At 43.1% G+C, this 24074-nt stretch overlaps 3 protein-coding genes across 5 annotated transcripts in view; 2 read left to right on the top strand and 1 right to left on the bottom strand.

The window, feature by feature from the left end:
* Nucleotides 1–1758: 1758 nt before the first annotated feature.
* On the bottom strand, nucleotides 1759–15605 carry LOC125254954 (poly(ADP-ribose) glycohydrolase-like). The gene is made up of 17 exons (XM_048169772.1): nucleotides 15311–15605; nucleotides 15116–15207; nucleotides 14503–14647; nucleotides 13651–13779; nucleotides 13485–13556; nucleotides 13003–13074; nucleotides 9251–9343; nucleotides 8040–8194; nucleotides 7695–7774; nucleotides 7553–7613; nucleotides 7402–7477; nucleotides 6334–6481; nucleotides 3324–3402; nucleotides 3126–3234; nucleotides 2441–2546; nucleotides 2047–2175; nucleotides 1759–1953 (listed from the first exon to the last, which is right to left on the bottom strand). The coding sequence occupies exons 1-17, from the start codon at nucleotides 15404–15406 to the stop codon at nucleotides 1847–1849; spliced, it is 1749 nt and encodes a 582-aa protein (XP_048025729.1). The 5' UTR covers nucleotides 15407–15605; the 3' UTR covers nucleotides 1759–1846.
* On the top strand, nucleotides 12557–22174 carry LOC125254956 (L-seryl-tRNA(Sec) kinase-like). Of its 3 annotated transcripts, none has more exons than XM_048169776.1 (6): nucleotides 12557–12829; nucleotides 17294–17798; nucleotides 17876–18071; nucleotides 18538–18613; nucleotides 18791–18884; nucleotides 21759–22174. In XM_048169776.1, the coding sequence occupies exons 2-6, from the start codon at nucleotides 17327–17329 to the stop codon at nucleotides 21992–21994; spliced, it is 1074 nt and encodes a 357-aa protein (XP_048025733.1). In that variant the 5' UTR covers nucleotides 12557–12829; nucleotides 17294–17326; the 3' UTR covers nucleotides 21995–22174. The 3 variants fall into 3 exon arrangements, with proteins under 3 accessions (XP_048025733.1, XP_048025732.1, XP_048025731.1); XM_048169775.1 differs by lacking the exon at nucleotides 12557–12829 and adding an exon at nucleotides 15613–15713; XM_048169774.1 differs by lacking the exon at nucleotides 12557–12829 and adding an exon at nucleotides 16332–16490.
* A 297-nt stretch (nucleotides 22175–22471) lies between these two features.
* Nucleotides 22472–24074, top strand: part of acadsb (acyl-CoA dehydrogenase short/branched chain) — an 8237-nt gene continuing 6634 nt past the window's right edge. The window contains exons 1-5 of the mRNA XM_048169773.1: nucleotides 22472–22621; nucleotides 23341–23494; nucleotides 23595–23695; nucleotides 23777–23983; nucleotides 24052–24074. The exon at nucleotides 24052–24074 is cut by the window's right edge and continues 148 nt beyond it. Coding sequence (XP_048025730.1) covers nucleotides 22592–22621; nucleotides 23341–23494; nucleotides 23595–23695; nucleotides 23777–23983; nucleotides 24052–24074 — 515 coding nt within the window. The 5' untranslated portion in view covers nucleotides 22472–22591. The remainder of the gene's footprint in view (nucleotides 22622–23340; nucleotides 23495–23594; nucleotides 23696–23776; nucleotides 23984–24051) is intronic.

The following is a 24074-nucleotide window of genomic DNA, read 5'->3' as shown; positions in this document are numbered from 1 at the left end:
ACTCCTCTTCTGTAAATACAGTGTCACTTCTCTTCTGTAAATACAGTGTCACTCCTCTTCTGTAAATACAGTGTCACTTCTCTTCTGTAAATCCATTCTTTGTCACTCCTCTTCTGTAAATACAGTGTCACTCCTCTTCTGTAAATACATTCTCTGTCACTCCTCTTCTGTAAATACAGTGTCACTTCTCTTCTGTAAATCCATTCTTTGTCACTCCTCTTCTGTAAATACAGTGTCACTCCTCTTCTGTAAATACAGTGTCACTTCTCTTCTGTAAATCCATTCTTTGTCACTCCTCTTCTGTAAATACAGTGTCACTCCTCTTCTGTAAATACATGCGGTGTCACTCCTCTTCTGTAAATACATTCTCTGTCACTCCTCTTCTGTAAATACAGTGTCACTCCTCTTCTGTAAATACATGCGGTGTCACTGCTCTTCTGTAAATACATGCGGTGTCACTGCTCTTCTGTAAATACATGCGGTGTCACTGCTCTTCTGTAAATACAGTGTCACTCCTCTTCTGTAAATACAGTGTCACTTCTCTTCTGTAAATCCATTCTTTGTCACTCCTCTTCTGTAAATACAGTGTCACTCCTCTTCTGTAAATACATGCGGTGTCACTACTCTTCTGTAAATCCATTCTCTGTCACTGCTCTTCTGTTCACATGCACTTCAGTTATTAACCGGACCGTATTTTCATTAAAGCTGCTTTTATTTGAATAATGTTTTTCACAATCCAGAAATACAGTGTGAAGAGAACTGAACTAGTTTATCCTCTTCTGAGAGTCTCAGACTCATTCACAGATCTTGATATCTCACAGAGTGTCTGTCGCTGGGTTTAATAATAATTGCCAGATTTCAATACATCTCCGATTGTGACTATTTCTAAATCTCTGTGTGTATGCGAGTCTTTCTGAAGATGAGGCCCAAGTTTATTTTGTAAATCTGGAATTACTGTGTGATTTTGATTCATTGATTCATTACAAACATTCATATTGGGAATATTTATGATATTTTGTTTAATGAAAAAGCACATGCAGAACAAAACATTACAGAAGACTGTGGTTAAATCTGCACCACTCATTTCATTGTGTTTAAGTTTAATTCTTTTGCAGAACCTAATTTTGGGAGCATGACTGATACAAAGATGGCATGAAGGCTGCATCGAATGCGTTTATACAGACTTTCTAATGCAGCACAGATGTAAAACTAAATACTTTTACACAGGGTCACGGGACACAGTTTATCACTCTCATCTCATCTCTCTGAACACTGAACACACTCAATGAGCCGCTAATTCCCAGAGCTGGAGAAACGGCAGGATCCTTCAGCAAGTGTCAAAGCTTCCACTGCGTGATTTACTGCAAAAGATCTGCGTCATACGCCGTAGAAAGACTGAGATGTAAATCAAACAAACTCAACATTAAATCTTGAGTATTATCAGACAGACGATTTTCTATTTTAAAAAGACTCTTAGGTTGGTAACGATTTAATTCATCTGTGAGACTGGTTGAGGTTCATGCGTGTTTCATGCTGACTGTATGAGCTTCAAAGGTCAAACTCATTCAGGGAGCAGAAGAGAGACAAACCCCCGACACACACCGAGCGCAGATGCGCGTTTGAAATCCGTACGCTACAAAGACTCGGTTCACGTGGCGGTTCTGCCACCGAGCGGCACAGTCGATACGAACCCAGCGGGTCCGGCTGCTTTCATCTGCTCTGGACCCGCACACGAGGAAGGACAACAAACAGCTGACAAACAATTAAAACATATTTATTGAAGCTCATACAGTGAGGTCTGAGGTACAGAAAACAATGCAGGAATCAGAGCAGCTGGTGTCAGGGGTCAGAGGTGCTCAGAGAGGAAGCTGTAAAGTGTTTTCTGAGGTTTAGCTCTTGAAGTTTCCTTGATCACACGCTCATAGTATTGCAGCAACATGCTGAACACTGATCCTGCACGACAGAGGACAAACAATGACCGATGGAAATCCTGCACTAACGTCATGTACTGCATCAGATGCACACGTGACCTCAGGCGTGACTCACCTACGCTGGCGTGATTGCGTGTGATCAGTGTGTGAATGCGGTGGACGTCTGTGACCAGCTCGGTGTCCCCAAACGTGAAGTACATCAAATCACGCTCCGCTTCTGCTGCCGCCATCATCTGCAGCACAGCTACACACACACACACACACACACACACACACATATTAAGAAGACGACTATTAGCACAAACACTCTTCATCCCTCTTTCTCCTTCCATTATCAGTTTGAGGAAACTGTGTGAAGATCTACTCAAATGAGAAACTGCAAGGATCAGTAGAGGAGACAGATGCTGCTCTTTAAGTAAATGAGAGAGTTCGTTTGTTCCCAATAACCTGTGGCATTTTGGATGGTAATGTATAACTTTTCATTTTAGGCTCTGCCGGTCGCGACCAACCTTTCAGACGCGTGTCTCCACCGAACGCTCCGCAGCCCCAGTTACCCGTCGCCACGGCGGACAGATTCTCCATCTGGACTCCCGGACGAGTGAAACCGCAGTAGGCCTGATGGGACAGAGAGATCATACTGACTAACCCATCACTGAACCTCACCCTTGACCTGTTGACCTGACTACAGCAGAACAGGAGCTGATTTATACAGTGAGCAGTAATCTCTTCACTGTATTTATAAGTATGTGTATCATCATTCGTCCCTCGTGTATCAGTGATATTGAGCGTCTCTGCAGCAGATTCATTCACCATTTAGACTTAATGGACGACCCTGACAGCTCTACAATCAATCAGTAATGCTTATTTAGTCTGTTGTACAGAACAATACAAATATGAATTCATCATTAATTAGGTTTGAAATTAAACGGCAATTAAAGTTTCCAGTAAAGCGAGCGATGCATCACCGAAGTGCAGATGATCAAAGCGCAACATCAAAGAGCAGAAACAGACGCCCTCCTGTTCATCCGCTCACATTAATAATGCAGGAACTAAACCAGAGTCTCCATCACACGATTACAGGATGATTTGGTGAGTTCAGCCCTATTCGAGAGTTATTCCGGCAGTGATTTGATCTTTTGTCGCATGGATGATATGGAATATCTGATCAATGATCTACTGTGTGATGTTTGTGACCTTGTTGAGTTCTCTCGTCATGTTTTCGGGGTGAAACTGCTGCAGGAAGTTTCTGTAATGCAGGGCGTCGATGGCGACGATCTCCGTGACCCTGCGCTGCCACTCGTCCCTGCAGACACAGACACATCAGCATCTCTGTGAACAGACACAAACCCCAGCAAACGCTCACAGCATGCGGCCGATGGGCGTCGGCATCACCTCGGCGTCTGGTCGTCATGGTTACCATCCCATCTGTAGGTATCGGAGTATCCAGAGTATCTGCTGAACTGCTCGGTACCTGTTGATACAACATAGTAACACTCATACTCGAGCTGAATAACGACACTATTCTCTGCTTTATACTTGAACACAGTTCCTTTCAGGATTGATGAACTTTGACACTATTCTTTAAGAGCCAAAATAATGTACCAGTTATCAATGTAAAACAGCTTTGACACAATCTGCATTGTAAAAAGCGCTATATAAATAAAGGTGACTTGACTTTTACTGTTTGTTACTGTGAAGCTGCTTTGAAACTATCTGTATTGTATAAAGCGCTGTAGAAATAAATGTATTTACAAATTTTCACACAGTTTTAGAGTTGTTTTGTAAGTCATTGTTAGTTGGATGTGCTGAAGAGCGAAACACACAGTGTCTCCCTGATGATGGCAGATGGAAAACCTGTCTGAAAACAGTCGTCATAAAACAGACAGAGCCGCTGAACACTATAATGACGCTCTGATCAACACAGAAACGCTCGTTTCAGTCAGATCATGTGACGGTGGTGCGGCCCGCCTCCGATCATTCGATCAGACCTAACATCATCTGCCGAGGCCACTGAGATTCTGCAAATGCAATCAGAGGATCCTGGCATCAGCACCGGGTCCGTCCCGCCATCGATCCGCCGTAAAGAGCCGAACCGCGAGCTCCTCCGCAGATAAGTTCATTGTCTTTAGTGGAAAGGAAATGAGATAAACACATTCCTGCTGGGAAGAATTCCTGCTCATGTGACCTTCAGAAGAGGAGTCTGTCTTTGTTTGGTGTAGCGTCTGTATTTCTGTCTTTAGTAAACGATGCTGGAGTCTCTGACAGGCCGGAGAAAACAGTTTAAAGGTCATTGGACGCATCTCATCTGTGCCGGGCTAAAATCAGCATCGGCCCCTGGAGAACATTATCATCTCAGGCTTAATGTCAGGCCTTTGTCTCAAACACTGCGTTTGTTCGGTGAAGGCCCTGCGATTGAAACCATTCAAATCACATTCTGAAGATTGAGACCCAAAGCTGGCTTTACAAACAACGAGCCATGGCTGACCGAACCGGTCTCCTTCACACACCCATATGTGACCTAGAGGTAAAACGTTCCTGCCATTTGTGCGTTTCCTGGCTGGAGATTCATATCAGTGAGTCACTCTCATTTCCATATCTCACTAATGCCACCCTGACAGCAGGCAGACGCTCCGCAATCAAAGGCAATTCAATTAGCCAAAGCCACTTTGGCAAATTTCTGTACAGCAACAAGAAGATCCATTTTACTCATCGATGTCGAAGAGCCAAGCGGGGAATGTGATTTAGGGCACGGCTGCAGAGAGAGAGAGAGAGAGAGAGAGAGATACGGAGGAGATGCAGGGGCCGGGACGCTTTAATAAAGGAGATGTCGTGGCCCTGTGCATTAGCTGAGCGACTCCAGTCGGCTCTTAGAGACGTAATTAATTCTGCCGGACTGTAATAAAGTTAAGAGCTGTAAGTGGCGGGACGGAGGGGCGGGGCCTGAAGGTGACTCCATGGAGACGAGATGACGGGCAGCCGAGCCAAGAATACTGATCAGAGGAAGAGGACGCCAAGTCCTTTAGCTAGTCGCAGTCGACATGGAGGCCGAAACTGGCCCGTTGCGTTTGTAATGTAATGAAATCAAACGTATCGTACCATCACGGAAGATTATTAAGTGTTATTAGTTAAACTGTTGGTGTGTTTGTAGATGGCTGAATCATCTGAGGTCACAGAGACACAGGAACACAAACGAGCCTCGCACTGCTAAACATTTCTGTACTTCCCTAAAGTGTGTTTCTGGGTTTAGTCTGTTCATGTGTGTATGTCTCTCTCTCTCTCTCAATGTGTGTGTGTGTGTTGAAGGGGGGTTGATGAGGAGCCCAGATTTCACAGCAGGAGCAACACACACACACACACACACACACACACACACGTTTGTTTTTGTGAATTGTGGGGTCATTCCATAGGCGTAATGGTTTTTATACTGTACAAACTGTATTTTCTCTCCCCCTACACTAACCCTAACCATCACAGGAAACTGTGCACACTTTTACTTTCTCACAAAAACTCATTCTGTGTGATTTATAAGCCTTTTGAAAAGTGGAGACATGGAGTAATGTCCTCATAATCACCTCTTCTTGTAATACCCATGTCCTGATATGTCACAAAAACACACACACACACACACACACACACACACTGATGTCCTGCGGCTGTTATCACAGTGATCTGTGGACTGCAGGTGAATTGTGGGAATAAAATGAGATCTCTTTCAATGATGCGCCTGTGAAAAACCTCTTCTGTCCAGTGCAGTGATCCACTGTGTTTTCACTCAACAAATAACCATCAAATATCAACAAACAAAGAAGCTAAATACAAGAAAATAATAATAGTTATGGATCATTCTAAGAAAATAAATTGTGTTCGCATGAAGTCAAAATGTCAATGCATTATTTGATAGATTTAAATCATTTCATGCAGAAATTCTTTGGAATATCAGCCAATTTTCCTGGAATCATTCATCACAGTTCCATTCCAACTGGTTACAGAACCAAACAACAGTAACTCTTTCAAACTACATGTAAATTGAAAAAATAAATAAAATCCTGATCATTACTAACACAAACATCAGAGGACACTGACTACCTTTACATGCACTTAAGAAATTAAGGATTTTTGCTGAAAGCAGCATTCTGGAACATCTGAAACCATTTAAGGGATTACGAGGAAACGCTTTAGTGCACCTGAGGTTCTGCCAGGAAAGCAGCGCATATAAACGTGAACGTCATTTTCACATCTTCAGCAGTGCGTGCGAGCGCAGTCAGTGACAGACAGCAATCAGAGAGACGCGTGATTGAGAGTTCTGTCCTTGCGCTCAGCAGGTCTGAGGGTTCGAGTGCTGATTACAGTCTGAACACAAACGCCACAGGAGTCTCAGCGTGTCCTTGTGTGTTTGTTCTACCTGTGATGATCAGACACTCGTTGTCCTCCAGCGCTTCAGTGAAGAGGCGAGCGGCGATGAGCTCCGGGTTGATCAGGAAACGGATTTCCTCCTGAACCAGACCAGAACCGGTCACTCCTCCCCCAACGAACCTGTTGGCAAAGTCCACCTGCAGAAAACACACACACACACACCAATATAAAACAGTCTCACACACACAGAGTGATGCATTACTGTCACCATGACAACTTAAAGGGTTAGTTCACCCAAAAATGAAAATGATGTCATTAATGACTCACCCTCATGTCGTTCCACACCGTAAGACCTTCGCTAATCATCGGAACACAGTTTGAGATATTTTAGATTTAGTCCGAGAGCTTTCTGTCCCTCCATTGAAAGTGTTTGTACGGTATACTGTCCATGTCCAGAAAGGTAATAAAAACATCATCAAAGTAGTCCATGTGACATCAGTGGGTTAGTTAGAATTTGTTGAAGCATCGAAAAAACATTTTGGTGCAAAAATAACAAAAACTACGACTTTATTCGGCATTGTCTTCTCTTCCGGAATCCTTTCCATTGAATTGATTCCATTGAATCCTTTCATCTGTCGGCGTTGGTAATGCACTTTTGAATGGAATCAATTCAATGGAAAGGACTGTACAAACACTTTCAATGGAGGGACAGAAAGCTCTCGGACTAAATCTAAAATATCTCAAACTGTGTTCCGATGATTAGCGAAGGTCTTACGGGTGTGGAACGACATGAGGGTGAGTCATTAATGACATCATTTTCATTTTTGGGTGAACTAACCCTTTAAAGGGGGTGAAGGGGATGTAAAAATGAATCCGGTTTCTCAGTCAGTTTGAGAAGCTCAGAATCTCAGAAATAAGAATCACCGCTCAGAAAAAAAGAGAATTATATATAAAAAGAAAAACTGCATTAAAAATGAGAATATTTATTTTCTGGATTACAATAATGAGGTTAAAAGTGTGTAATTGTAATGAAAATCATGCAACAAATGTCTTTGTTTTCTTGCAAATATGATGTCTTATTTTGGTGTGACCTCTGACCCGGCGGTGTTTTGGTCACCTGCAGCATGCCGTAGCCCTGCTCCTCTATGGTGCCGTCACAGCTGATGTGAAGCTTGCTGAACTGCTTCTCTGAGCTGAAAACCACATCGAGAGCGTTTACTGGCTTGTGGGAAAAGAAACACTATTGAGTGAGTGAAGATGGACCTCACCTGGCCCACGAGGGCAGACGCTGCAGACACTGTCTGGTATAAGTGATGAGACCGGTGGGCCCTCGGAGAACAAAACACAAACGGCATCAGTCGACCGATCCATGAATGAATGAGAGCGTGTGACACGCAAAGTCAAACTCACTGCGCCACGTGATCCGTTCAAAGTAGCACAGAAGTGTTTTGAGTTTCTCCAGTTTCTTTGGGGACGGACCTTCAAACAACCTACAAAACACACAGAGCAGATCACATGGAAGGGCCGTGTCTAATGTTTCATATTCATATCCACAATCACAGTCCCTGTGCGGAGCGTTTGGAGGGACACAAACCTGCATGAACGGTTCATGTTAAACGTCTCTCGCATCACTTCACACTCTAACAAATATTTCATGTCTATGTATTTATTTGTTTATTTATTAAGCAGCCGTGTCACACTCAGTCGCTCGGCTAGTGGGGATTCAGTAGAGATGTCATTAGTAATTTCCACTACCTGTTGAAGTTGATGTCAGGATAGCTGCTGGAGTCCGTCCTGCGAGAGCTGCGTCGAGGGAATGTGCAGAAGAAGGCGTTCGCCAGCAGACTCGACACCTGCTCCTGCGACAGCGTGATGGAGCGACAGCGCTGCGTCCTCAGCAACGGGATCGGCTACGGACAGACAGAGCAAAAGACACATGTGGGAACTCAAAGTGACTTTATAAACAAAGGGGCACAGCAATGCAAATGTACAGGTACAGAGAAACTGTATCAAGCTGAGGTTTGTGTACTGTGAGCTAGTGTTAGTATGGAAGCCTGTACTGGACGAGCGATTGCTTTATACTGCTCTCCTGATCTGATTTCCCGCATCAGGGATATTTTCACATTATACAGTGTTTAGGAACAGGAGGATGGAGCATAACAATGGAAATTAAATAAACACCAGTCCTAATAGAGCAGTACTGTTACTTCTGATACTCAAGTGCAATAAGTGATGCATAGTTATTAATTATCAGCTTGAAGAAGATACAGTATCTCTGTATGACTTGGTTAAACTGGAGCGTGTAGAGATGTAGATACTCTGCATTCAGCTCAGCTATAGAGGGAATGCCTGTGACGTCACCGTCGGCCGACTGAGTGAACGCAGCGAAAACACACAAAACACCTCCGAAACGGGATAAAGCTTTGCGATTGACAGTACAAATAGATTTGACAAGAAATCTGAAGAATGCATTTTACAGACTGCCGAAAGCTACAGAAAAGAGAAGCAAGTGGACCGCTGCAATTCATAGGAACAACTGGACTCCAGTGATCACCCGGATTTAGACATGTCTATATTGTATTTATATAAAGCATTCACAGGGAAATTTGCTTACTTCCCCAGCATTGAAATCAGGCACATATAAATGTCAGGAAACACAATGTCAAATAAATCCTGGGATCACTGGATCTTTGCTAAGTAGGAACACTATCGAGTCCAACCTTTAGTTTAATCACTTGTTGAACACTTGCTGAGCGCTGGAGTGTTCTCATTGGTGGAGGATTGTGGGCGGAGACTAGGTCAATCAATGAGTGCTCGATATGCATCTGATTTAAAACTACATTTGAAAGTGGACCAGAACAGATATGAAAACATTCAGATCTTGTGCAGATTTTTGTGTTTACACGTGTGCAACAATTTCCGGTCTGTGTCAGATGTGACGTGTTGAGTCACGGAGGTTCTCGTACCTGTGTGAAGAGGCTCGGCGCTCTCAGTGCCAGCTGTGCCATGGCTGGAAGCAGCTCTCCAAACATCTGCTCCGCTTCAGATTCCTGCAGACCCTAGAAACACAGAGAGAGAGAGTTGGACGGTCTGGGATCATCTGGTAGACTTTCTGTTGAGCTAGTGAAGAAAACGTGATGCCTCTCTTATACTGTAAAACACTCACAGATTACATGCACATCTCTCCTCTCAACGAAAGCCTCTTGCCACACAAATGAAAGCAAGTGCAAAAGACCGAATTAAGATTCATTTCATGGTCTAGTGTAGGTATAAGATCATGTGAGACAAACAATTACAATCAATAATCAGACATCTTAGCAGAGCTTGAACACTCGGTTACTGTGCGCTTGTGCGTCTGTGAAGAGGGAGATCAGACCTGTTGCCGTCTTGTGTTTTGTCAGTTCTAGTTCATGTTCCACGACCACCAGAGAGCCAAACATAAGCAAAGAAAAACGCTGATAAAACTCCAACTGGTGGTCAATCAAGAGACAGAAAATGATTTCATTTCGGATCAGAGGCAGATTTTTCCTGCTCTGTAGACGCAAACACACGCAGCTACATCCTCCATCTGCATTTTTATTCTAATTTACAGACAAACCATGACAAGCTGAAATTCATTTCGTCAAGACGGACCTTCAGAGCTTTTACAGTTTGACACTAACGAGCAGAAGAAATGCAGGCGCTCTTCAGAGCTGTCCGACCGAACCATCACGCACCAGGAAAACAAACACCCGTAAAATCACACCGGCTCCATCTCTCTACACACACAGAAGGCCCCAATCAGCAATTTACGACATGTGCACTGACACACACACACACACACACACACAGCGTCAGTCTATCACAGATGATAGCTACTCCGCTCTTGTTTACGATGGCAGGCATGTCAGAGCGATCAATCTAAGGGGCAATTTCATCAGGTCTCTCATCTGATTAAAACACGTCCTGGAACAAATGCAGATGAGGACCGGCCGTCCTCAAACAAGCCCAGCTCTGACCGCCATTTAGCTCAGGAAAAATTTGTAGCGACAACCCCGAAAAGAAAGAGCCGAGGAAGGCCATAAATAACAGATCATAAAACCAGAGACGGACGCGAGCAGGACGGCAGCCAGCTGAGACTTTCTGACAGGACAGTGAACAAATCAACATAATACCAGAAAACACACAACATCTGACGGCACGGCAGCTCCTTCAGCGCTTCGTTCATTTATTCTGTTAATATCACATCATAACGCTGCAGAAATTAACATGCTGTCAGGCGCGTCTGATTCAGAGAGTAACGGCAAGAAAACAAAAAAATCAGACGCTGTCAATCAAACACACACGGCCTCCTCCAGTCCGTCAAACTGAAGCTGTCAATCAAAACACATCACGTACAGCTTCACAATCTAACACTCGCTTTCATGAAACATCTCAGTAAAGAAACGAACATCGTTAAACTGCTGCTGACGTTGACTTCAGTTTGGCAGGTAAAGGTTAGGGTTAACCGGTGAAAAGAGAAATAACCCGTTTACTGTCCATCAGCTTCTCTGCACAACAACAAACATAAAAATAAAGCAGCGTGATATTTATCACAGACTCTGACAGCGGATGCTGCGCTCCTTTGACGTCTGAAGATCTTCTTCTCTTGAAGGGCCACGCGTCAGGAAAAAGATGAAGAATATTTTGATTTGAGATAAAGTTCATTGTACTCTGAGAACTGCCTCTAATTTACTGAAACGATCATCACAACACTGACATCATGAGCTCATTAGCATATGACCGCCCACATTTACATGTGAATGACACTCCGGAGTGATCAGGAGGAAGAGGAACAGACTCCAGTATTCCTGAGCATTTCATTTATTTCTAAAGGTCAGAGAGAGGGTGGAAAACGATCCTGAAGACAAATTACTGCTTCAGTTCAACTGTCAATTAAAAAAAGTGGACCTTTGGAAAATAAAATCATTAAAAATATGTTAAGAAGTAATTGGCTTAATTTAAACGAGTTATTATCAGTAATATCTGCGCTTTAGAATCTCCAGCCAATGAACCAGTTAGATGTAAAAATCCAGGGAGTGAATTTGTGAAATGGCAGTAAGATCGCAACACTTCATAAAGATTCATAACGGCAGAGAGTTTGGATGTGATTCTTCTCACTCTTCATGCTTAAAAGGAAACTAAAAATGCTGGAAAACATGAACACAGACTATTACTGACAGGAAGTTAATGCAAGTTCTTTTCTAAATCACATTTCCATGCCAAACCGAGTCAGAATAAAGGCCGCATGGCAATCTGATGTATGCTTATGATAATGATTAAAGCACATTGTCTATTATATTCCTTCATTACATCCATAACGGAACGACAGATTAAGTCCACGAGTGGTTCGTAAGATTAAAGAGTTCTAATAAAGCAGAAACCTGCATGTGCGACAATCACCAAGCCACATCTGAACTTCCTGTTCCTCGTTCTTATTGATTTCTCTGCAATATTTCTGCATTGGCTCTCCGGGTTAATTAATTAAAAGTATTGATTGATGGGTCGTAACAATTCAAAGGAAAACAAAGTGTTTTATGACAACTTGTACCATAAATAACATCAAATCAATAATGAGATGCTCATGTTTAGTGACACCAGTGGTTCAGAGGCGGGAGAGTCACATGACTGAAGATGAGCCGCATGTGTAACGAACGTCACCAATAACCCAAAATGAGCTTAATTAGGATGTAGTGCTTCGTTAACAGGGAACACTTGAGTGTGTGTGTGTGTGTGTGTGTGTGTGTGTGTGTGTGTGTGTGTGTGTGCGTGCGTGCGTGCGTGCGTGCGTGCGTGCGTGCGTGCGTGCGTCTGTGTGTGTGTTTTTAAGTTAAGGCCATATATGCTTGATTGCTTGAGTGATTATGAAATTAAGGAACTGCAACACTTCCTTTGTTTGTTATAAGATAATATGACTAAGCAACAGTTTTGACACTTAGTCATGCTGGTTTTTGAGTTTGATGATTGTAACCAACCACAAAAGTTAACAAATAAGGATGAAGAGAGCATGTTGCAACCTAAAGCGGAGGTGAGCCAGCGAAAACTTCGGAGAGAGGAAGAGTGCTAGAAGAAGACAACTGCGAAGGCGACAAAGGAAGGACATCTGGCTTAGTAAGCAAGAGATACAGAGACTGATACACCAACAGCAGGAAGATTGGATCATAGACATTGATCAACTGACGAGTAATATGAAGTTGGAATGTCCCAAAAATTAGTATAAGAGTCTGAGGAGTAAAAGGCCTCCTCAGATGCTGCCTGCATTAAGCGTAGAAGGACACCTGATACTCTAACGAGGGGCGCTTAACAGCATCTCCAATATTGCTGGGTAAAGCTAGGATATAGAGCTTTTTAGCTTAAGCTGATTCAAGTTTTATTTTGTTTTATTTTGCATTAACTGCTTTTTATTGTAATCAATTTTATTGTTGCGTTTGCCTTCCGTGAGTCTTTACTACAAACTGAGCCTCGACAAAGAACAACCACAAGGTAGTCTTCTACGTCATTCCTGAAGGACTTCAACCTGCCGGCAGGTGAGGATCTTATGGTTTAGACTAGATTTGACTTTCCTTGTGTGTATGTGTGTGAGAGAGAGTGTGTGTGTGTGTGTGTGTGTGTGTGTGTGTGTGTGTGTGTGTGTGTGTGTGTGTGTGTGAGAGTGTGTGTGTGTGTGTGTGTGTGTGTTTAACACACTCGTGTCTCTTACCTTACAGTATGAATGCAGAGCTGAGAAGTTCCACGCCTTCGCTTGACCTGCATTATATTTCAATATAGCATCCTAGAGTGAAACACATTAAAAAAAGTTAAATTGTTGAAATAAAGGTCAAAAGCAGCATCACTTTTATTTGCAGTGAGTTTGTGTTCATCATTCGCTGAGTTCTGCTGCCCTCAGCTGGACAAAACCAGAAAAATACAACACATTTACTTCAGTTTATTTCGCTCTTTATCTTAATGAGAACAAGTCACTATAATGTGAATTACAGTGCATACTGATTTTTTTTGTTTGGGTCTTTAAAATTAAAACTGTCTTTAAAATTTAAATATAAGTGTATGAATCATTCTTCCGAATGAAGGACGTCGTGTCATATTTAGTTCGTTTCTGCAGGTCCATGTGTCTCAGTTACAGCTAATGATGTTCACACACACTGACACAGAATGTAATTTCAGAGAAGAGAGCAGCGAAATCACCTTCACATCATGAGAAGACTTCAACGGGACGCTCAGGGCTTGATGAATCAAATCCCATCGGCTCTGGAGAGTCTGGGAATATTCAAACAAACAACATCACGATTCAAGTAATGAAGCCGATTACAGTAACACGTCCCTCTTCAACCGCTGTGTGTGTTTCTCTGACCGTACGGTCCGCGGGGAACAGGTTTTGTTCGGAGCAGGGCATTTTCACGTGCCAATCGTCCCAGCAGTCGCTCCGTCTCTCAGGAGAGGGATACGGCACTGGAACCTTCCCAGGATCCAATAGGTCAGTCTGTAAAACAAATACAGACCTTTAAACCTGAAAGAAACACTAATGAATGAAGAAATTGTAGTAGTAATAATAATAATAATATTTAGATATAATTTATTTTGCAGCTAATATCATAAGCGCACAACTGCTTCCTGTTCCACATTCCTCAGCTTACTTACATTCACAGGCAGATCATTTCTACTTTTTCTTTAGTTGTTTTTACTTTGTTTCATTTGCTGAAATGTTGCATATCTTTTCATTTGCAAAATGCAGTGCATCAGTTCCTGAATCCTGAGTAATAAACACAATATATTTTTGCCAGCGGTGAACAGCTGTTCACCAAACCATTGATCCATATTTTAAGCGTTCTGTGAATCCTGCGTTAAACTCCCGAGGTTTGAGAAGCAGTCGTCAGTGAATGACGGGAACACAAAAGATTGCACTGCTGTGGTACTGTAGAAAAATGAATTTTCCCTGACGTTTGTGCGCGCAATAAGAGGGCGGGCAATATGCTAATGTCTCATTGTGACATCACAACGAAACGTCATGGGATTCGTTATATAAACGACTCGTTTAATTGACTCAGAGTCCACTAAGTTTTGAGAGGCAAAAACTTTATATACGGTGCACTTTCAGATTTAAAACTTTGCAGGATGTTTTCCTTCACTAAGAGCTGTTTCACACCACACGAGAGGTCATTTTCAAAAACCCATAATAGGAGCGCTTCACTTCTCGTAAACTCACCCTGATCATGACCGTGTGCCCATCGGTGGGTCTGAGGGCAGGTAACGGGCCGCTGCACACCGGCGCCCTCCTCAGATCAGCGACAGGAACACCCAGCCCTGTCACATCACTGCTGAGCGCCTTCCCATCAGCCACTGCTGCAGCCCTGTAATGAGTTCATGGATGAAGAGCAAATCACACGTGACTGCAGAGGTGCTGTAAGTTACCAGCGGAGCTTCACCAGAGTAGAGGAGAAGCGTTTACAAGGCAAGAGCCAAAAAAAACCTTGTACATTTTCATGATAAAGATTCTTTTTTTCTGGAATATTTTACTAAACAAGTCCTTAAGAGAGCTTACTAAATAAAAACTTTAAAAGCCCAATCAGATGTTTAATAGAAAGGAGGATCTTGATGATCTTCATCAGAAACACTGATTCAGTCCAATAGTGAAGGTTCTAAAGGACACCTGATCAAATCTGGTTCTGAATGGGAATTAACCAGATAAGACCTGCAGAACACCTTAGGCTAGATTGAGCTGTTTTAGCCTCCATCACTTTGATGGCTGACACACAGAGATTGTTTCTGATTGGCTCTTCAGCTGTCACGTGTTTCAGCAGCTTTACTGTCAAACTCACGCGAATCTGCGGAAACATCTGAGAATCGAGCAGTTCCTCAGGCTGTATCTGATCCTCCACACCTTCATCATCCTATAGAGTTCTGTCAGGTTCTACAACAACATCAGCACGTCATTCTGGACTAGTTCAGAACTAAACCAACGAGTTCATGAAGACAACATCAAACTGAACCCAACATTACAGATCATTACTGACCGCAGCGGCTCTCAGGAGTCCAAACGGACACAAGACGAGGAAAACTGCGACAGACACATGAAGGAGGTTCGACCCGGATGACTGAATCCCGTCCATTCACTCGAACTGTCCGAACTCACATTCACTCACTTCACTTTCACTTTCCGTTTCAGAGCAGATCATTATTACAGGCAGAAGCTGAACACGTGATGAAATGTCATGGATGTTTATGTTTGGGTCAGAATCATTCAATAGTTCCCGCGGATACAGAAATATCAAAATATAAAAACTAAACTTTCCTGAAACTTTTTCTACTCTCCAAAGTGTTCGTGTCCGGATCTCCCGACACCAGAACAGAACCGGTTCGTCTGGGTTCGGTCTCTCGCTCTGTGGTCGACGGCCTTTCCTCAGATGAGATGGAGAGGTCAGTTCTGGCGGGACTCGCCCGGGTCACACTGGACTTCTTCTGCAGCCAGAGATCCAGAGAGTTCTGACTGCTCTTGCCCGGCATCGGTCTCTTCCTTTGGGGTTTCGATGAACCTTCAGGATGAAGGACTTTACTTCGGTTTTCTGCATCTTCAGACCTGTTTAACAAAGTCATATTATAAATGATAAGTTCAGCTGTTAATCGCCTCAGATTCGTTCCGTTTGTTCTGAAGGTTTGTGAACTTTCACCTCTCGGGATGGAGAGATTCAGACTCCTGCAGCTTTCGGCGCTTCTCACAGTCTGACATCTGTCACATTAACACGCTTAATCTGAGTAATAAAGATCAATAAACAACGATATAATTCACTGATGACTTTTTAATTCACAACAACAGTCCGATTTTACTGCAGTTTAAAGTTCGTGGACGGATTCGATGCAGATATTGAAGTGCACGAATCTGACTTCCTTGACGTTTAGCGCCAGTGACCAATGAGCGGCCGATGTTCTGCGAGTGGGCGGGGTCTGCGCGCACATGTGCGTATGGGTTGTTCTGACCAGAACCACGTGATCAGCTAAACTCTCTGCGCCTGCTCAGTGTCTGTCTGTTATTCTCCGATGTCTCCCGCACCTGCGTGTCTTTGCGTTCTGTGCGGTTTACCGGCTGCGGGGAAATCCCGTCTGGCGCGGGAGCTGCGGGGTCACGCGCACGCACTCGGCTGGAGGACGCTGCTCGTGACCTATGACGAACTGATCCCTGCGCGCGACTGGCAAGAGGTTAATCTGTCATGTTATGATAAAACACGTTATTATGGTGTGTGTGTGTGTGTGAGTGTGAGTGTGAGTATATATATATATATATATATATATATATGTGTGTGAGTGTGAGTGTGAGTGTGTGTGTGTGAGTGTGAGTGTGAGTATATATATATATATATATATATATATGTGTGTGAGTGTGAGTGTGTGTGTGTGAGTGTGAGTGTGAGTATATATATATATATATATATATGTGTGTGAGTGTGAGTGTGTGTGTGTGAGTGTGAGTATATATATATATATATATATATATATATATATATATATATATATATGTGTGTGTGTGTGTGTGTGTGAGAGTGAGAGTGAGTGTGAGTGTGTATATATATATATGTGTGTGTGTGTGTGTGTGTGTGTGAACGTTACTGAATTTGACAGCCAGTGATCACCATCCGTCTCTGTTTGCACGAGTGTCAGTGTTTATGAACTCTTGCTCTGTTGTTCATGTCAATAGCATGAGGTGAATCTTTGACTGCATCAGTCATAAAACACTCCCTGAATCACGTTATTAGGGTTTGTTCTCACAGGTCGTGTTCTTGTGTTCAGAAACTGCAATCAAAGGAACGCAAACAAACTAGACACGGTTTTAGGAGCTGAACTGTTTTCATTTGATTTGACATTTACAATTCGCTCATGTCTCATTTGACAAGAAGTGTTGAGAAATGTTGATCAACATTTAACATTGTTTTTTTCTGTTCTGTCTGAACCTCTTTTGCTCTGACTCGTGTGTGTGTGTGTGTGTGTGTTGTTTTGTTTTCCAGACTGAATGGAAGCAGCACAGGAAGACGGTTCTGATGTGTCTGGAGAGATTCCTGCGTCAGACTCACACACTCTCGGATCAGACTCACACAGTCTCGGATCAGACTCACACAGTCTCGGATCAGACTCACACACTCTCGGATCAGACTCACACACTCTCGGATCAGACTCACACACTCTCAGATCAGACTCACACACTCTCAGATCAGACTCACACACTCTCAGATCAGACTCACACACTCTCGGATCAGACTCACACACTCTCGGATCAGACTCACACACTCTCAGATCAGACTCACACACTCTCGGATCAGACTCACACACTCTCGGATCAGACTCACACACTCTCAGACAGTGATGATGACGTCTGGAGGCGCTTCGAGCAGATGCTGCAGCAGCAGAGCGTCTCTCACACACACACACACTCGCAGCCGCTCGTCCTGCTGCTGGACGACAACTTCTACTACCAGAGCATGAGATACCAGATCCACCAGCTGGCCAGAAAGTGTACGTGCAGTTCTTGTGTTTCTGAGACCGGAGCTGAAGAGTGTAAGTGACGTGTTCTGCTGGTGTTTGTTGGACAGACGGTGTGGGTTTCTGTCAGGTGTTCCTGCGCTGTCCGCTGCACGTGTGTCTCCAGAGGAACCAGCAGAGATCGCAGAGCATTCCTGATGAAGTGCTGCTCCACGTCTGTGAGCGAATGGAGCCTCCAAACCCCAGCAGAAACCGCTGGGAGCAGCAGAGCCTGACGCTGGACGGCACTGACCGCATCGCAGACCTGTAGGTCAAACTCCAGAGTCACAGAGTGTGTTTAAAGTCAGCATGAGACGGAAGTTGCGCTGGTCTTTTCTCCTCTATTGTGCCGTATATACGAGTGAAACGCTTCTCAAACAAGAACAAATGTAGGGCGGGGCTTGATTTTGTCTGTGGGGAATTGATTGGATGGTTTTGGTTTGCTATTGGTGGATCTCATGTGAGTGACAGGTTGCCCCGCCCTTGACATCAGAGAAGAGAAGAGATGCTGCAAGAGGGAGGAGAAGATAATGACCGATTGTGATGAATCATTTAGAATAAACACTGAAATGTTACGTAAAAATCAAGGTGTCCATTCCGAATTCATGGTGACTTTAAATCCACAGGCCGTGATATTTGTACAGTGATATACAGACACAGTGATATCTGTGTTTTATTGCCTCTCAGATGATGATTCTTCTGCTTAATTCATTCCTGTTTCTCTCTCTCTAAGGCAGAAGCTGATGGACTTGTTGGCGTCGGCGCTGGAGAACCCATTGAGGCCCGTCCAGGACGAGTCGCAGCAGAAGGTCTGAAGCACTCAAGCTTCGTTCATTCAAAGTGAAGGTCACATGAGTGTAATGAGCCGATTCAGACACGGCTGCGGTCACATGATCGTTCAGATCATTCATGATCAATTAAACTCAAAGTCCATCAAAGTGAGGGATAATGATGATTGTAAACCTTCATCTTCATCTGTGTTTCAGGAGGCAGACCGTCAGATCTGTGCGTCCAGCGTTCTTCATCAGGCCGATCAGACCTGCAGACGTCTGGTTTCTCAGGCCGTGGCTTCGGCTCGCGGTGCGTCACACTTTATACAGTACAGACTGTTTCTATCAGTGATGCACACTGATTCAGATTCTGCTGTAAAGCAGCTTAACAGGAGACATTAGAGTCAGTGTTCAGTGTGGATTCAGTTCAGTGTGGATTCAATTCAGTGTGGATTCAGTTCAGTGTGGATTCAGTTCAGTCTTGATTCAGTTCAGTGTGGATTCAGTTCAGTCTTGATTCAGTTCAGTCTTGATTCAGTTCAGTGTGGATTCAGTTCAGTCTTGATTCAGTTCAGTGTGGATTCAATTCAGTCTTGATTCAATTCAGTGTGGATTCAGTTCAGTGTGGATTCAGTTCAGTGTGGATTCAGTTCAGTGTGGATTCAGTTCAGTCTTGATTCAGTTCAGTGTGGATTCAGTTCAGTGTGGATTCAGTTCAGTCTTGATTCAGTTCAGTGTGGATTCAGTTCAGTCTTGATTCAATTCAGTGTGGATTCAGTTCAGTCTTGATTCAGTTCAGTGTGGATTCAATTCAGTCTTGATTCAATTCAGTGTGGATTCAGTTCAGTCTTGATTCAGTTCAGTGTGGATTCAGTTCAGTCTGGATTCAGTTCAGTCTTGATTCAGTTCAGTGTGGATTCAGTTCAGTCTTGATTCAATTCAGTGTGGATTCAGTTCAGTCTTGATTCAGTTCAGTGTGGATTCAATTCAGTCTTGATTCAATTCAGTGTGGATTCAGTTCAGTCTTGATTCAGTTCAGTGTGGATTCAGTTCAGTCTGGATTCAGTTCAGTTCAGTGCTGATTCAGTTCAGTGTGGATTCAATTCAGTCTTGATTCAGTTCAGTCTTGATTCAGTTCAGTCTTGATTCAGTTCAGTCTTGATTCAGTTCAGTGTGGATTCAGTTCAGTTTTGATTCAATTCAGTGTGGATTCAGTTCAGTCTTGATTCAGTTCAGTGTGGATTCAATTCAGTCTTGATTCAATTCAGTGTGGATTCAGTTCAGTCTTGATTCAGTTCAGTCTTGATTCAGTTCAGTGTGGATTCAGTTCAGTCTGGATTCAGTTCAGTTCAGTGTGGATTCAGTTCAGTCTGGATTCAGTTCAGTGTGGATTCAATTCAGTCTTGATTCAATTCAGTGTGGATTCAGTTCAGTCTTGATTCAGTTCAGTCTTGATTCAGTTCAGTGTGAATTCAGTTCAGTCTTGATTCAGTTCAGTGTGGATTCAGTTCAGTCTTGATTCAGTTCAGTGTGGATTCAGTTCAGTCTTGATTCAGTTCAGTGTGGATTCAATTCAGTCTTGATTCAGTTCAGTCTTGATTCAGTTCAGTCTTGATTCAGTTCAGTGTGGATTCAGTTCAGTCTTGATTCAATTCAGTGTGGATTCAGTTCAGTCTTGATTCAGTTCAGTGTGGATTCAATTCAGTCTTGATTCAATTCAGTGTGGATTCAGTTCAGTCTTGATTCAGTTCAGTGTGGATTCAGTTCAGTTCAGTGCTGATTCAGTTCAGTGTGGATTCAGTTCAGCCTGGATTCAGTTCAGTTCAGTGCTGATTCAGTTCAGTCTTGATTCAGTTCAGTCTTGATTCAGTTCAGTGTGGATTCAGTTCAGTTCAGTGTGGATTCAGTTCAGTCTTGATTCAGTTCAGTCTTGATTCAGTTTAGTGTGGATTCAGTTCAGTCTTGATTCAATTCAGTGTGGATTCAGTTCAGTCTTGATTCAGTTCAGTGTGGATTCAGTTCAGTTCAGTGCTGATTCAGTTCAGTGTGGATTCAGTTCAGCCTGGATTCAGTTCAGTTCAGTGCTGATTCAGTTCAGTCTTGATTCAGTTCAGTCTTGATTCAGTTCAGTGTGGATTCAGTTCAGTTCAGTGTGGATTCAGTTCAGTCTTGATTCAGTTCAGTCTTGATTCAGTTTAGTGTGGATTCAGTTCAGTCTTGATTCAATTCAGTGTGGATTCAGTTCAGTCTTGATTCAGTTCAGTGTGGATTCAGTTCAGTCTTGATTCAATTCAGTGTGGATTCAGTTCAGTCTTGATTCAGTTCAGTGTGGATTCAATTCAGTCTTGATTCAATTCAGTGTGGATTCAGTTCAGTCTTGATTCAGTTCAGTGTGGATTCAGTTCAGTCTGGATTCAGTTCAGTTCAGTGCTGATTCAGTTCAGTGTGGATTCAGTTCAGTGTGAATTCAGTTCAGTCTTGATTCAGTTCAGTGTGGATTCAGTTCAGTCTTGATTCAGTTCAGTGTGGATTCAATTCAGTCTTGATTCAATTCAGTCTTGATTCAGTTCAGTCTTGATTCAGTTCAGTCTTGATTCAGTTCAGTCTTGATTCAGTTCAGTGTGGATTCAGTTCAGTCTTGATTCAATTCAGTGTGGATTCAGTTCAGTCTTGATTCAGTTCAGTGTGGATTCAATTCAGTCTTGATTCAATTCAGTGTGGATTCAGTTCAGTCTTGATTCAGTTCAGTGTGGATTCAGTTCAGTGTGGATTCAGTTCAGTTCAGTGCTGATTCAGTTCAGTGTGGATTCAGTTCAGCCTGGATTCAGTTCAGTTCAGTGCTGATTCAGTTCAGTCTTGATTCAGTTCAGTGTGGATTCAGTTCAGTCTGGATTCAGTTCAGTTCAGTGCTGATTCAGTTCAGTGTGGATTCAATTCAGTCTTGATTCAATTCAGTGTGGATTCAGTTCAGTCTTGATTCAGTTCAGTGTGGATTCAGTTCAGTCTGGATTCAGTTCAGTTCAGTGCTGATTCAGTTCAGTCTTGATTCAGTTCAGTTCAATAACTATGATGTGCCGTTCTGCAGGATTCTGCTTTCGTACGGCTGGTGAAATAATAGTAGTGTATTAGTTTGTTCTGTTCTTCAGTCAGATGTGTGTGATGAGGACTGCTGTGTGTCTCACAGAAGCGCAGGCGTCTCCAGACGTGCTGAAGGCTCTTGCTAAAGAGCTGAATGAGCTGAAGACTCGTTTCCTGCAGGATCTGAAGAAGGACGTTCTTCACCAAGTGTCTGTTTTCCCAGAGGAGGAGCTGCTGATGGACGTGATGGCAGGGTTCGAGCGCCGCACGAGAGACTGTGTCCAGACCCGAGTCAACATCACTGAAACCCCTGATCATGTGACCAATGCTTACTCTTTCTGAAGGACTGTGAAAAAGATTTTATTTCAGAAGATAGTTTTTGTAAATGTTGATTTTCATTTGGAGATTCATTTAGTGCTGTTGTTTGTTTTGTTCATCATGTGTGCACACTGTGATTATTGTTAATATTCCTGTATGAATCAGTCAATAAAACTCAGATTCAGTGAATCTGTATTATTATCAGTTACTGCAGTGATTAATGTTCTTGGTCTGCGAGTCAATAAATTCAATGATTATTCAGATTTTCCACTAATATGTAACATTGCAAATACAATGTTCAGATATTTTGTTTTCTGTATACCATAATGCATTAATAATTAATAAATTTCTCCGATTATCTGCAACATCTTATGCTTCCAAAGAGTTTAATGAGCCTCCATTTGGTTCCAATTTGTGAGAAATAAATTTCAGACGAAAGGAGCGCTATGGATACTGTACTAATTGACGGATGTTGTTATAGATTATAACTAGTAAAAAGGCATTATTTGTGAGTGTGTTGTAGTTGTAAAATAAAAGTATTTTGTGCGGGTTATGGTTAGGGTTCCGTCAGTGCAGCTGCTTGTTTCCTCCGGACACTTTTGACTGTGACGCAGAGCCGCAATGGCGCCCGCTTTCAGAATGCTGCGACAGGTCAGAACAAACTACAAACTACACGATATTAAAACTGCGTCATACAACACGCCTGACACTCAGATATCTAGCATGTTATTTATATGAACTGAACAGATTTGTGAAGGGAGCGATAACAAACTTGATTATAATGAAGCGTAATATCCAGATGAGGGTCAAAACAAACAGTTTCATAACTGACCGTCTGAGACAGATCTCATTCAGATCAATAATGTGTTTCCATGTGAATGTCACAGTTTCTTCTGACGAGTTTCGAGTGTTTATTGTCTGATCTGTCGTTTAGTTTCGTTTGTTTTGACATTGTATCAAATAAATCAGAGATTCACAAAAATATTTACTTAAAGTCCCCCTGAGATTTTAAGATAATATTTCAATAATTTAACAACACATTTACTTGTTTTGTTTTTCCTTCGTTTTGTCAATAAAATGTGTCTGTAGATATTTATTTATGTCTGTAATTTTTTTTTTATGTTTTATGTTTTTTTTTAACATCTGGTCAAAAGCTGACTAATACTGGCACATTTACAGAAAAAAAAGTTTTTTGCCCTAATAAATACATCAGATATAAGTAAAAATGGTTCATGGCATGCATTTTCTTTTTTTAGTGTTTTGTTTTTAATTATTTGTTTGTTTTTTATTTATTTACACATTTATGATTGAATTATCAGCGTTTCACCCAGTGAATCAGAGCCTGTGTTTGGTTTGCTGCTGTGCTGCAGGTGTGTGATCATGTGACCCGCTCACGAGCCGCCGTCAGACTCTTGTGTTCACGAGCCGCGGCCGCAGAAACCGCAGCAAATCAGGACACGAGCAGACCTGCGTTCCCGCCGCTGCAGAGCTACTCCGAGGAGGAGAGCATGATGAGAGACACAGGTGAGACACACACACACACACACACACACACACACACACACACACACACGTGACGTGACAAAAACACTTGACATGTGACATGACTTCTTCTCTTTCCCAGTGAGGAAGTTTGCTCAGGAACACATCGCTCCGTTTGTTTCCAAGATGGATGAAGACTCGGCCATGGATGCAGACGTGATCAGCGCTCTGTTCCAGCAGGGTGTGAGTCTCCATCACTGAATCTTCTGTGCGTTCATGAGACGGTGAGTCCAGACTGTGTGAACACGCCTTCTGTGTTTGCAGTTAATGGGGATGGAGATCGGAGCAGAGTACGGAGGCACGGGCTCCACGTTCTTCTCTTCCATTCTGGTGATCGAGGAGCTGGCGAAGGTGGATCCGTCCGTGTCGGTGCTGTGCGACATTCAGAACACCCTCATAAACACGCTGCTGATGAACCTGGGGACGGAGGAGCAGAAGGAGCGATACCTGCCGCGCCTCGCCTGCGACACGGTGACTGCAGCGCTGCTGCTCCAGCGGAGCCGGTGGACGTGTGACTGACGCTGTTTCTTCTTCTGCAGGTCGGCAGCTTCTGCCTGTCGGA

Source organism: Megalobrama amblycephala, linkage group LG20 (assembly GCF_018812025.1).
Source record: "Megalobrama amblycephala isolate DHTTF-2021 linkage group LG20, ASM1881202v1, whole genome shotgun sequence".
Taxonomy (NCBI): domain Eukaryota; kingdom Metazoa; phylum Chordata; class Actinopteri; order Cypriniformes; family Xenocyprididae; genus Megalobrama; species Megalobrama amblycephala.
This window is presented reverse-complemented; position numbering and strand designations above follow the sequence as displayed.

Bases quoted from the DNA above. Each gene is read 5' to 3' on its own strand.
- LOC125254954 (XM_048169772.1), bottom strand. From the start codon at position 15,406: ATGGACGGGATTCAGTCATCCGGGTCGAACCTCCTTCATGTGTCTGTC. The intron at 15,208-15,310 runs GTCAGTAATGAT...ATGTTGTTGTAG, and splicing joins GACTCCTGAGAGCCGCTGCG to AACCTGACAGAACTCTATAG. The intron at 8,195-9,250 runs GTACGAGAACCT...GTCTGTCCGTAG, and splicing joins CGCCGAGCCTCTTCACACAG to CCGATCCCGTTGCTGAGGAC.
- LOC125254956 (XM_048169774.1), top strand. From the start codon at position 16,332: ATGTCTCCCGCACCTGCGTGTCTTTGCGTTCTGTGCGGTTTACCGGCT. The intron at 17,799-17,875 runs GTACGTGCAGTT...TTTGTTGGACAG, and splicing joins CCACCAGCTGGCCAGAAAGT to ACGGTGTGGGTTTCTGTCAG. The intron at 18,614-18,790 runs GTCTGAAGCACT...TCTGTGTTTCAG, and splicing joins AGGACGAGTCGCAGCAGAAG to GAGGCAGACCGTCAGATCTG.